The sequence below is a fragment of the Balearica regulorum genome, chromosome 2 (genome assembly GCF_011004875.1).
Source record: "Balearica regulorum gibbericeps isolate bBalReg1 chromosome 2, bBalReg1.pri, whole genome shotgun sequence".
In the NCBI taxonomy this organism is placed as follows: Eukaryota; Metazoa; Chordata; class Aves; order Gruiformes; family Gruidae; genus Balearica; species Balearica regulorum.
The window spans coordinates 167,375,802-167,387,842 of record NC_046185.1 but is presented as its reverse complement, the minus strand read 5'-3'; the positions used below and the strand labels follow the sequence as shown (position 1 = coordinate 167,387,842).

Here is a 12,041-nt window from a genome sequence, read left to right as displayed (position 1 = left end):
GGCGTTGTGGCTGAAAGCCCTTTCTCTGCTGCAGGAATAACGGGCTCCGTGCACGCTGGCAGCCAGAGGAGTGCTTGAAGCTTTAAGTGCTTGTCTCCCCTCTAGGCATCCAAACATACTCCATAGTCCTTTATTTTATTTATAACATCCCTTCTTTTATTTATAATGACACTAAGGCTCTGTGGTCATCATCAAAAACTTCTCTTGACTTAAAAGAATGCACAGCAGAGGTTCGGGAATTAACTATGGCTAAATCCTTAAGCGGCGGAGGCCAGAATATAATTCAGTTCAACAATACCGTACTGAAAACGTAGCACCGTGAAATTAAAGAGAGGGAGTCCTAATTAGGAAGAAGCAAAAGGTGCATTGGGAGTGTTCCTTACGTGGTATAAAGACCTACACCGCTGAAAATGAAGTTGATTTATGCCAGCCAAAAAAAGCAGCTGCAGTGAGTGGCCGCTGCGTGGGCGTTAGTTGAAGGAGGGCGAGGACGTGGCCGGTGCGGGATGCTCCGCCGTGAGTTCCTCGACGCACGTGGCTGTGTTAGGTGCAGCCTGGGACAAGGTGCCCAAAACGGTCAGCGTAACTGTCGTCACGCAGGCAGGAATTGTGATCGCTTGTAGTACCTCTCCCAAAAAATAATTGGGAAAAGCCATCCCGTTTTGGCTTCGGCTGAAGGGAGTTGCCGGGGAATACCGACTCATCCGTGTTAACCAGCATGAGCATGAAATTCTTCCGTTTTGATGCTATTTTCATTCAGACGTTTGCTCCTTATTCTCCTGGTGCTCTAGCTTTCCTTAGTTTTCCCTTTTTCTGAGCCTCTACCACTGGGAATATCTTATGTCAGGTTGTATTCCTGCTTGCTCTCTTCCCTTAATTTCTTCTTTTTTTTTTCTTCCCTACTAAACAAGTCAGTCATGTTCCATTAACATCTCCTCTCCGCGCATGAAAGCTGGCCTTTTGTATTCTCTATTTCTTTCTTCCTACTTGCTGCATCTGTGGATTCCTCTCCTTTAACCTACATACACTGCTCAGAGCTTAAGTGCAGGCTCTGTTTATATAAAGTGTATTGTTCCGTCTATTTTAAATAGAAGAGAGCTGTAATCTGAAGGCTGGAGACAGAGCTGGGAGATGAGAAATGCTAATTCCAGCTCTGAAAGTTGCTTGACGTGAACTTTGCGAGCTACTGAGCTGCATGCCTGTCACCTTTTCTGTAAAATACGGCATTTTTTTTCCTCTATGAGAGCCCGTGGTTGAAAAGCACGGTAAAACGTGCGGTGGAGCTTCACGTGAAGCTGAAGAGATGGGAGAAGCCGCGGTCGTGGCCGTTTCTGGGGCCGCTTCTTCCTGCTTTCTCCTCGGACAGCCGCGTCTCCCATGGCGTACGGACGTCTGGGCGTTCGCGTTGGGTTCCTTCTCCGTGTCCAGCCGCTCCCGGTGTCCTGCTCACTGTTCCTCTGCTCTCGTTGCAGATCCCCCTCCCGCACAGCCGCCTCCGCCAGCGGAAGGTGTGACCCCACCTCCGGCAGGAGCCCCCCCGGCCTCAGCCGCTCCTTAAGCAGCCACGGACGAAGGAACTTCTACAGCAACATAGTGGTGACCAAAAATGAATTCCTCAGTTACCTTCTGTTCCCTCGGGGGGGGTTTCACCCCCCGTTGGTCTGCCCCGGTCGGGTGTGTGTGCCTGTACGTACACATACACAAGCACACATACGCAGCATCCTTTCCTCCCCTCCCCTCTCCCCGCCGCTCGTAACCTTGGCAGTACTTGGCATTCCTTTGGGAAAGCTGGGATCAAAGGTGCCGGTAGCGCCTCCCGTGTTGCTGGTGGGAAGTCCTTTACGCTTCGCTCTGCTTGCCTCTCGGAGTGCGCTCGACTCTGGTTTCCTTCGTCTTGGTGTTTTGAGCTTTGGCTTCTCCTGGGGAGGGTAAAAAAAAACAAACAGCAAAACCCCCAAACTTTTAAGGTGGAGGCATTAACTGAGCTTTAGGATGTAGCACGTGCCCACTCCGCCTGGGATTTAATGTTTTGGGTTCTCCAGGTAGAGCAAAGCATCAAGATCGGATGCCAAACCAGTGTTTTGAGCAGAGAAGGAAAATAAGGGCGTGCTGTAGCACAGAAGGTGCAGGAATGCCAGCCGTGTTCGTTACAGATATCCGATCATTAAGGACAGTAGCCGAGTCCTGGGGCTGCCTCGCTAACTTATTAAAGAAAATATTGATCCATTGCGCATCAAGCTAGGAGTGAATCATTTGGAATAAAACCACTCAATGGTAGGAGTTTTCTTGCTCCAGTTTTTACCTTTCTTTTGCCTTTGAAGGTGGTAGTTGAACCTTCCCTCTGAGTAGATTGGTACAGTAGCCAACTGAGGAATAAACCCGTGATTTTTAGTCCCTCTTTTTGGAGCATATACTTTTTACTTTTTAAAATGAACAAAACAAAAAAAAAAAAAAGTAGATAGCGAAGAAGTGCTAGCATACGGGATTGGGTTGGGATGGCTGGGGTGCGAATGCCAGAACTACCTCCTGCGGACAGCCGAGGTGGGCAGAGCCGGCGACCGTGGTACACATCTTCGGGACAACTCGGACGTCACCTTCCGTGGGGTTGCGGGTGAGGGAACAGCTTCAGCCGGCAAAGCCAGGAGCGCTCGTGGAGCGAGCCCACCGGCGCAGTACTGCTGGTGCAGACCTCCAGCCTGCCAAACTGCTTGTTTGCTCCTCGTTAGTGACCGCAAAAAATCCTTTGCGGGCTGCGGTTTGGGTTGTCTGCCCTCTTCCCGGCGTAAGAGCGTTTGACGGGTTTCCTTGCCGAAGGTCTAAAGACTGCTCGCCCGTTTAAAGGCTGGCTTTCAGCGACCGAGCGCAAGGCGGTGGTCTAAGGCTTGACCGGAGAGAGAGCTCCCGAATAATCTGAAACCTACAGAGCCGCTCCTGCCGTACAAAGGATTTGCTCTGAAGAGCACTCAGGCGATCGACCCATCGATGTTAACGGTTGAACTTCCCAGGTCCTGAGAGCGCGTGAGTGTGGAGTAACCGTTCCTGGGCTGCCTGCGCATCCGCTGCGCGCTCAGAGGATCGTCCGCAGCCTCGTTACTTCCCACGTGTAGGAACGACGCTTTCCACCGTCGAGCTCTGAGAATCCACAGTGCCTAGCAGAGAAGGGTCGGGGCCTGCCTGCCTTCCACCTCCCACAAAGGAAATTCGTCCCCATCGTTACCTTTCCCTCCAGGGTCTTTGGGGTGAGCATGGGATTTTCTGGTTCAGACCGTAGTCCAGTTTAGAATAACCTCAGGTTGTTTTTAGCGTGATCAACTTCAAATATAAAGGATCCAGATGGAGACTATTTTTTACTGTACTAGTGCCGATCCTACAGAGTACCTGAATTCTTGACACTGTCGTGTTTCTGTATAAATAATACATGTGCTGACTTTTTCATCTGATCCTATGTATAGGGCCGGTTTTATTCCTGCAACACAGCCACCCAATTTTGTGAAATAAAAAAAAAAAAAAGTGGTTTTTGTACAAAGCTTGTGCCGCTTTTGTCTGGAGTCTCCTTTCCCTCCCTGTGCGTTGTGGATGAGCTGAGAACCGTTCGTACGATACGGGTCTATTTTGGGGCTGCGTCTTAACTACAGCGGAGTAAATACAAAGCCCGAGCTTGTTACCCGGCAAGGTGGGAGCCACCGAAGTAATGCAGAAGGCGAAGGCCCTTCACAGTGCGCTTTGGAAAATGGTATTTCAGATTTAAAAAGCCTAATGAACGTGGACGAAGTAAAACAGCATTCGAGGCCTAATAGGATTATTTCTGTTTGATTCCTGCTTTCCCACTGACTCGCTGCGCTAACTTGGACGAGTGCTCAGGCTCACGTTCCCCGTTGAATCACACACTTGAAAGCGGCGCTCTGAAGTGGCAGATTTTAATAGAGGAGGACTGGGCACGCTGACCTAGCGGGGTCCCACTGTTCCTCTATTCCCAAACCAGCTTCGCCGTTAATTGTTTAATTCAGATTCTTTTGTCCTCTCCCGCAGGGCTCCAGAGGCTGCCAGCCTAGTTTTGCCTTTTTGATTAAACTGAAACGGGGAATCCAATCTGGATTATATTCTAAATTCTCCTGGTACTTCTCCAAGTCAGGGCTTTTTCCTCTGAAGCAGCGTGCTAACGGCACTTCTCCCCGGGCATCCTAGGGGCATAATGCCTGCGGTCCCCAGCGCCCTGAAGGAGGAATAGCACGGGGGTGGAGATGTGCCCAGGTCCAGGACACCCCACAAAATCCCCATCCCGAACTGGGGATTCCTCTCTCGCTGGCATGGGAGGTCCCTGGAGGTCTTCTGCTGAGTGCTCCCGTGGTTGGCTCCGTAGTGCTCCTCCTGCTTGGGGCCAGGCAGGAAAGGTAAGGAGCTCTTTCTGCTCCAGATGCCTTCAGCAAGGCTCGTCCCTTGCGATTGCACCCCTCTCCTCCTGCGGCACCATTGGCGATGGTCGTTTTTCCTCCTCTCATCTTGGAACGCCCTTCGCCTAAGGAATGTGAAGAATATGGTAGGTCATTGCGGCAATTCTTGAGTAGTTTTTTCTATTTATGGGCCTTTAACTCTTTGCAGTCACAGAAGATGATCTGGTTGATGATCTGGATCAACCTGATCTTGTTGAAGATGGCCCTGCTCATTGCAGGGAGGTTGGACTAGATGACCTTGAAGGACCCCTTCCCACCCAAACGATTCTAGTGATTCTAAGATGACTGAGGCCGGGCCGTTGTCTGGACAGTAATTAAAAGTGAGCGGAGGTCTAGCTGCAGTTTGGGACCACGCTTGTGCCGTATGGGTGTCGGACCCCCACAGCTGGCCCCAGCGATGGGGTGGGAGCGAGTACCAAAGGGCCGGGGCCACCCAGGGTGCTGGGGCGTGGAGCGGGCTGGGTTCGAGCGAGCAAATTCGTTCCTCTTCACAGCTCTCTAATGACGCGATAAGCTTGCAGGCAGGTTTAGGATGGGGCTCTAAACCCGCTCGGTGTCGGAGGCCGAGATGTCGTGAGGGTAAATGGAAGCTGTTCTGCTGCTGAGCCCTCTGCCTGCTGTCCCCCGCTCCCACACGCTGCGGAGGGTGGATCTTCACCTGAAGGATTTCCTGGGGCCGGGGAAGGACGTGCAGGTTTCTGTCCTTCGCGCCGTTGCCTTGGCGGGAGGAGCGATGGGGCGGAGGAGCAGGACCAGGCGTTCCACCCCTGCCCGCTGTCCTCTCCGCTTCTGACGGCGTCCCCAAGCTCCCCGTTGTGGCTGTGTCCTGGCGGCGATACCAGCTCCACCATGTGGCTCCTAAAACGTTGCGTTTTTATTTTTCTTGTCTGACTTAAAGCTAAAAATTGGGACATCTAAAGAGTTTGGTGCGCTTAAATACGCGAGTGCACGTTGTCCTCTGCCACCGTTGTTTCAATTCCTGTGCTTTTCTCATGAGAAACTTTGAAAGGAAGGATTTGGCGAGGCTGGAAACTCCGTTTCGTGCTCTGCAGGTTTCACGGCACCGCGTACAATGCGGCGGGGGTAACCCCGGCGGGTATTGCCAGACCCCGGCGCCCATCCCAGGGACTAATCCCCCAAATCCCGGTAGGAATTGCCCCAGACAATCGGTGGCAGCGCGGATCCGGGTGACCTGCCAACAGCTCGGCCATGCTGGAGCCGGTCCCTTGCCCGGCTCTCTAGGAACAGCGTTGCTCTTTGTCTGCGCCGTCTCCCCTTGGCTGTGTGCGCTGCCCGCCGGCGAATTTCCCCTTTCGTTGGGACCTCCCGCCGCAGCCGGGGGTCACGGCGCAGGGAACCCGTGTCAGCAGTCCTGGGAGCTCTCGGGCGGCGCGGTGTCACCTGGAGGCTGCATCGAGAGGCTGATTAATTGGGATTATTTTCCTAAAATCCCTTGTTTTCTCTCTTTCCGAGCTGACGTGGCTATCGAAACTTCTAGCAGGCGCCCAGGTTCCTAGCGCTGGGGCGTTTGGCGATGCTGCTGTGACCCCGGCTCGGCGCCGAGGTTGCCCACCCGGGTCCGCGTTGCTGAGCCGAGCGAGAGCGGTGGGGAGGAGCGGAGCTCGGGCGCCTGGCGTGCTGGAGCAGCAGCTGAGCTGCCGGACAACGACCCGGACTGACCACTTCCACCACGCAGGTTCAGCCCAGTCCCAGCCGGGGACCCCGAGGGCCGTCTCCTTGCCAAGCGCTTGGCCACGTGCTGTCGGAAGAGCCGCTGGATCCCTGCAGGATCCATTTTGTGGAAATCCCTTGTTCCTTCCCAGCGCTGGGGACCAGGACCTTACGGAAGACCCGTTGAAGCAGGGACAGGCTCTGCCCTTGGGGGATGCTCAGCACAGAGCTGATTCCTGGTTCCCTCCTGCTATAATTTTGGCTTTCCTCTTCCAAATGAAACAGAGCCCGCGTCTTGGAGCTCATTAAACATCCCTCTCGCAACAGGTCACGGTTACGGTGTGCGTTCACCGCTCCGTGCACCGCCGGGGTTCAGCTCTTCTGCCCTCCTCAGCGGGTTTTTTTCCCCCTTCCTTTTCCTTTGGGTGAGGTGGTGTCTTCGCTCCTTGTCCTTGACTGTGAAATAGCCGCTTTGATTCCTCCTGGTTTTCAGCAGTAATAAAAGCAAAACCTTGAAGATGAGAAGCATTTCTGAAGTGCATTTAGTGCCCGCTTTGCAAAATTGCAAGTATTGAACTGGTTCCTCGAGCTGGGAAGGAGGGGTGGAGAAGGTGCCACTGCTTGCAGCTGGCTTACCCCAGTCCACGACGGTTTTATTTGTCACTCCTTGCAGACTGTGAACATTTGCAAACGCAAAAGGTGTTGAACACAACTGACGGGCTCTGCGCTCCTTCCTTGGGACGCAGCGATGCTCAGTCCTCGGGACGCCGCTCTCCGCTGGTTCTTCTCCCCAGAGCAGCTCGGGGCCCATTTTACTCAGGTTTTTTCTTGGTCCTTGCAGCTCGGAGCCGTAGCGTGCATCTTTTAAACCTCTCCCACCTTTTCCCTCTGTGGCCGCCGAAAACGGCCGCTGCAGGGAGAGCACGAGCCGGTGGCCGCTCGGCCAATGGGGCTCTGCCTCCTCCCCGAGCCCGGCGCTGCCTCTGCGACGCGGAATCCTTGAGCCAAACGCGCCAGCTCCCCGTGGAGCCGGGGCGGGTTTTGGAAGGTATCGGCTTGTCCCTCTGGCCAGAGGCAGGAGGGGGCCCGGAGGGCTCCAGCACCACAGGACGCGCAGAGGTTGCTGCCGGCATCCTTCCCCGAGCTGCTCGTGCAATCCGAACCGCGGCTCCTGTTGTGAGGACTTTGAATTACGGCAATTTTTAGATCAACTCTGTGTCGGGAGCGCTTTGGCGTATGACTGATACGTGGTGGGTGAATTTGTTCCCTGCAGAAATAGTTTGGACGCTTTTGTGGGGTATTTGAGGCCGAAGGCGGCAGGGGAGCGCGGCCCGGGGGAGCACGGAGGAGGCTGAGGGTCGATTTTAAGTCTCGCAGCTGAAGCAGGCGGCGGCTTCCTCCAGCTATCGGTGTCGCATCGGGGCTCGTCGCCTCGGAGCCGTGCCCCGTGTGGTGCCAGCCCCAACCGAGGGCAAAGCCGTCCCGCTAAAGCGCTGCCTGGCTGAGCCGGGCTTCACCCCTGGCTCAGACTCCCCGTCAAGGATGCTCCGAGAGAGGGAAGGGCTCGCGCGTCCAAGGTGAGCGGTGCCCGAGCCGGGGCAGAAAACACCGACCTCAACCCACCCTGTCTGTTCGGTTCAGCGTTTTCTCATTTCTTTGCACCTTTCCAATACTCGTTAATTAAAAAACTTGGGAAAAGGGTGGTCTGAGCATCTCCGGTACCTGGGCGAGGAGGGAGGGTGTCAAGTGGGCAGCCTGGCCGGGGGGAGATGGTGGGAGAAACAAAAGCTGGTGGAGAAACACCAGCCCCAGCCCATCCTGCCCCCACCATCGACCCGACCCCCCGTTAGCCTGGGGGTCCGGATGTGGCCCGTGGTGGGTCATGGTCAGCGGGGACGTCGTCATGCGAGCACGGGGAGGAGGCGATTCCGCCATGCTCAGCTGATGGGAAGGAGCCGTCTGCACCTCCCTCCAACCTCCTGCCTGCTTGCCTGCCTGCCTGCCTGCCTGCCTGCCTGCCTGCCTGTCTGCCTGCCTGTCTGTCTGCCTGTCTGCCTGCCTGTCTGCCTGCCTGTCTGTCTGCCTGTCTGTCTGCCTGCCTGTCTGTCTGCCTGCCTGCCTGCCTGTCTGTCTGCCTGCCTGCCTGCCTGTCTGCCTGCCTGCCTGCCTGCCTGTCTGCCTGCCTGCCTGTCTGCCTGCCTGCCTGCCTGTCTGTCTGTCTGCCTGCCTGCCTGCCTGCCTGCCTGTCTGCCTGCCTGCCTGCCTGCCTGTCTGCCTGCCTTCCTGCCTGCCTGTCTGCCTGCCTGCCTGCCTGCCTGCCTGCCTGCCTGCCTGTCTGCCTGCCTGCCTGCCTGTCTGCCTGCCTGCCTGCCTGCCTGTCTGCCTGCCTGCCTGCCTGCCCGCCCGCCCGTCCGTCCCCGTCGTTCCTGATCCTGATCCAAGCTGTCACCTGCATCCAGAGCGGATCTGCCTCCAGCTGCTCTTGGGGACGGGGGGACGAAGGTGCCGGCATGGGGCTGCCCCGCGGCTGCTGGCGTCCTCCGGGAGCTGCCCCGGGATGGGGGGCTGACCAAGTGCTCCCACGCGCGGGCACCCCCTGCCCGCAGCCGCAGCCGGGAGCTGGTGGGAGGATGAAGCAGAGCGGGGCTGGGGGGTGAGCAAAGCCCCTCCCGTGGGTTTTCAGGGACCCCGAGGCAGGGCAAGACCCACGAGCAAGCTCAGATCCCAGCGCCGAACTGGGCAGAGAAGGGATTTGGGGTGGATCACTCCCGAGCTGCGCGTGACCCGCTCCCAGGACGGACGGACGGATGGACAGAGCGCGCACTGATTTCCTCCAGAAACGCTGAAGATGAGTTGCCAATGTGGCTGCGTTTCGTAGTCTTTTAATTTGCCTTAAATATTTTGAGTAACTCCCCCAGGAGAACACGTGCCCAGCAGCAGCAGCAGCAGCCTGTCCTGCCCGAAAGGAGGGACCTGCCGCTTGATTTCTTCCGCGGGACTGAAGAGCCGTCACCGGCTGGCTGGCTGGCCTGCCATCGCTGTCTGTCCCGCCGTCCCTGTCTGTCTGTCCTGCTGTCACTGTCTGTCCTGCCATCCCTGTCTGTCTGTCCTGCTGTCACTGTCTGTCCTGCCACCCCTCGTCCAACCCTCTGCTGCCGCTTCTGCCCCTGCCAGGGTCGGACCTGAGGCAGATCTCTGGGCTCCGTGGTGACAGCAGACACGCGAGACAGGCCCGACGCCTGCGTTGGGTTCTGCTGCCTCGTCTCATCCTAAATTTAAGCGTAGCGATGGAGCCCGGGGCGTTCAGGCGCTGCCACGCTTCGCCCGCTGCGTGGCGTGGGAGGGGGGGGAGGCTCCGAAATTTCATCCCCCAGCTGGATATCCCTGCCTGGAGCACGGCTCGACCGCCGTCCCTCCTCCCCCCGCAGCAGCAGCTGAGCTCTGTCGGGTGGGGGTCCCCCCCCTTGCCCCCCTGGGATGACTGGGGGGGCCTGATCCAGAGCCACCAGCGTGGGGACGGGTACGGAGCTGCGTTTGGGGGGGCAAAGGCCTGTGGGGAGGTGGGGGCTGTTCCTGTTCGACGGTGGTCTGCGGGGAAACGTGATGGGCACCATCCCCCAGCTGGGGGGTGCCAACACCCCCTCATCCCCCATGGACCCCGCGGGATCCAGGGCAAGGGCCCTCCTCCCCGTGGTGCTCAGCACCGTGGGGTGATGCTGGCTGCAGCTGGAGCTCTTGGGGTGTCAATACCCCGAGGGGACCCCAGCGAGCGGCCGGCTGACCGTGGCTGGTGGCCCAGGGTGTCCCCTCTGCGGCAGGGCCAGGAGTGGGGGGGTGCTCCCGCGCGAGGTGCCCCAGGGCTGCGAGGTGCCATGGGCTGGAGCCACCGACCCCCACCGGAGAGGAGGAGCTGGCGCTCCGGAAGGCTGGCACGGGCTGCCCCATGGGCTGGTGGGGCCTCCGGCTGTGGAGATGTCCGCGAGCCAACCAGCCGCGGTCCTGGGAACCCCCCGAGCGGGGGTCAGCCCAGGTGGTCTCCAGGGGTCCCTGCCAGCCTCAGCGCCACGAGCTTCCTGCGCCCGGGAGTCGCTGTGGGTGCTGGGAGCTCCCGTGGGCTTGACAAGTACCGACAACTTGAGCGTGAACACCTTGAGCCATCACTGCCATGTGCCGGCACCCTGCCCCGGTGCTGGAGAAGGGCTTCGGGTGCAGGATGGGTGCTGCTGCCCTACCCGCGCTCCATCTCCCTGCTCCGCGTGACATCCCCAGCACCGTCCCCGGGATCCCACCTGCCCGCCTTCAGCCTCTTGCTGCAATGGTGGGGACCCGGCGGAGGGACCCCCAGCCCCAGGCAGCGTTTGGGACCCCGATGCCTCTTCCCGATCCTTTTCCCCGGCTGTCGCAGCCGTGTCCCCCCCGTCCATCCCGGCAGCCCCTCGGCCGGTCCCCTTGGAAACGCATCCAGGGGCGGAAGCGTTGGGAATATTAAGCAGGTGCAGCCCCTTCAATCCCCCTTTGAGCGGGGACAGAGCGGGGCTTGTTCCCGGCACGGGGAGCCCAGCCAGGCGCGCTGGCTGCTGGGAGGGAGAGGGGACCCCCCGGCCCCAGCGGCCCCCCACTGCCCAGCTCCCCCAGGCCCTGCACACGAGCCCCACGGCTGCCCCTCTGCACGGGACGGGGCGGTGTGGGCGAGGGGGGGGCGGCGGTGGCTGAGCTGATGTGGGTCCTACGCGGGGGCTGGGGGGCACCGAGACGGGCTCCTCTGGGAGCACCCGCTGCTCCCGAGGGCCCCCAGCCCTGCCCCGAGCATCCTTCCCCGGCTTGGGATGCGGGAGCGGCCACGGCCGGCACCTTCCTGCGCCGGGGCGGTGGGGGACACGCGGTGACCCTGGGAACCCTCAGCCAGCCGGGAGCTCGTGCCGGCCCCGGGAGGACGAGGTGGCCACAGGGCGAGCGGGGCAGGGGATGGCAAAGATGCAGTTCCCCCCCCCACCGCCGTGTACGGCTCCGGGCTGAGCCCCCCCGGGTGCAGCTCGGGGTGTCCCCACATAAGCGGTTGTCCCCAACACAGCCAGGACCCCCCTGCAGAGGTGGGGTTCAGGGTGGCAATGGGCTGGGTGTGCCCCGCAGGATTTGGGGGCCGCCCCGGCTCTGTCGGGGCCAGGAGGGAGCACGTTACCCCCAGTCGTGCCTTCAGGCAGCCCAAAGGCAGAGCCCGGGGCTGGGGGGGGGGGGGTCCCTGGGGGGGTCTCGGGGGCCCCTCTGTGCCCACGCACACCCACGCATGCACCCACGGCCATGCGCACGCCTGGCTCCTCGGTGCGTGCTTGTCCGCTCCGCCTTGCCCCTGCGTTCACACTGCGGGGCTCCTGCCTGCTGCCTGCCTGCCTCCTGCCCGCTGCCTGCCCGCTGCCTGCCCGCTGCCTGCCCGCTGCCTGCCCGCTGCCTGCCCGCTGCCCCTCTGGGCTCGCCCCGGCCCCATCGCTAGGCCGGTCACGTCTGCGCAGCTTCTCCTCTCCCAGCTCTTCCCCGGCTCCATCCGGCCGCTGTGTCGGCTCGGCCTCCCGGCCTCGCACCGGGCCCTGGCCCCCAGCACCCCCCTGCCCGCACCCCCCTGCCCGCACCCCCCTGCCCGCACCCGCAGCCTGCGGGAGGGAGCCCATTTCGTGACACCCCCACCCATGGATGGGCCATGGGCGCTGGAGGCTGTGGTGGCACCCAGACCAGTTTGGCACTGGGAAGCGGCACCGTGACCCGTTCGGGGGACGAGGAGGGTCTGACCCTTTGCCCGGGGGGGGGTTCCGAGCGGCCGCGGCCCCCTGCCCCAGCCCTGCGGGGTCCCCGGCCTGAGGGCTGCCCCCCGGGATTGCGGTGCCCTGCCCGCAGCTCCCCGCTGCCGGGGGGTGCCCCCAGCCCTGC

The 12,041-nt window shown here is 59.9% G+C and overlaps 1 protein-coding gene across 3 annotated transcripts in view; it reads left to right on the top strand.

Annotated features, from left to right (window-relative positions):
- Nucleotides 1–3,527, top strand: part of SMARCC1 (SWI/SNF related BAF chromatin remodeling complex subunit C1) — a 94,706-nt gene extending 91,179 nt beyond the window's left edge. For 2 of the 3 annotated variants that reach the window (XM_075746934.1, XM_075746932.1), the window contains exon 29: nucleotides 1,473–2,394. In XM_075746934.1, the coding sequence (XP_075603049.1) occupies nucleotides 1,473–1,558 (86 nt within the window). In that variant the 3' untranslated portion in view covers nucleotides 1,559–2,394. Of the gene's footprint in view, nucleotides 1–1,472 lie in introns of all 3 variants that reach the window. The other variant, XM_075746935.1, reaches the window with a different exon arrangement.
- Nucleotides 3,528–12,041: the final 8,514 nt, after the last annotated feature.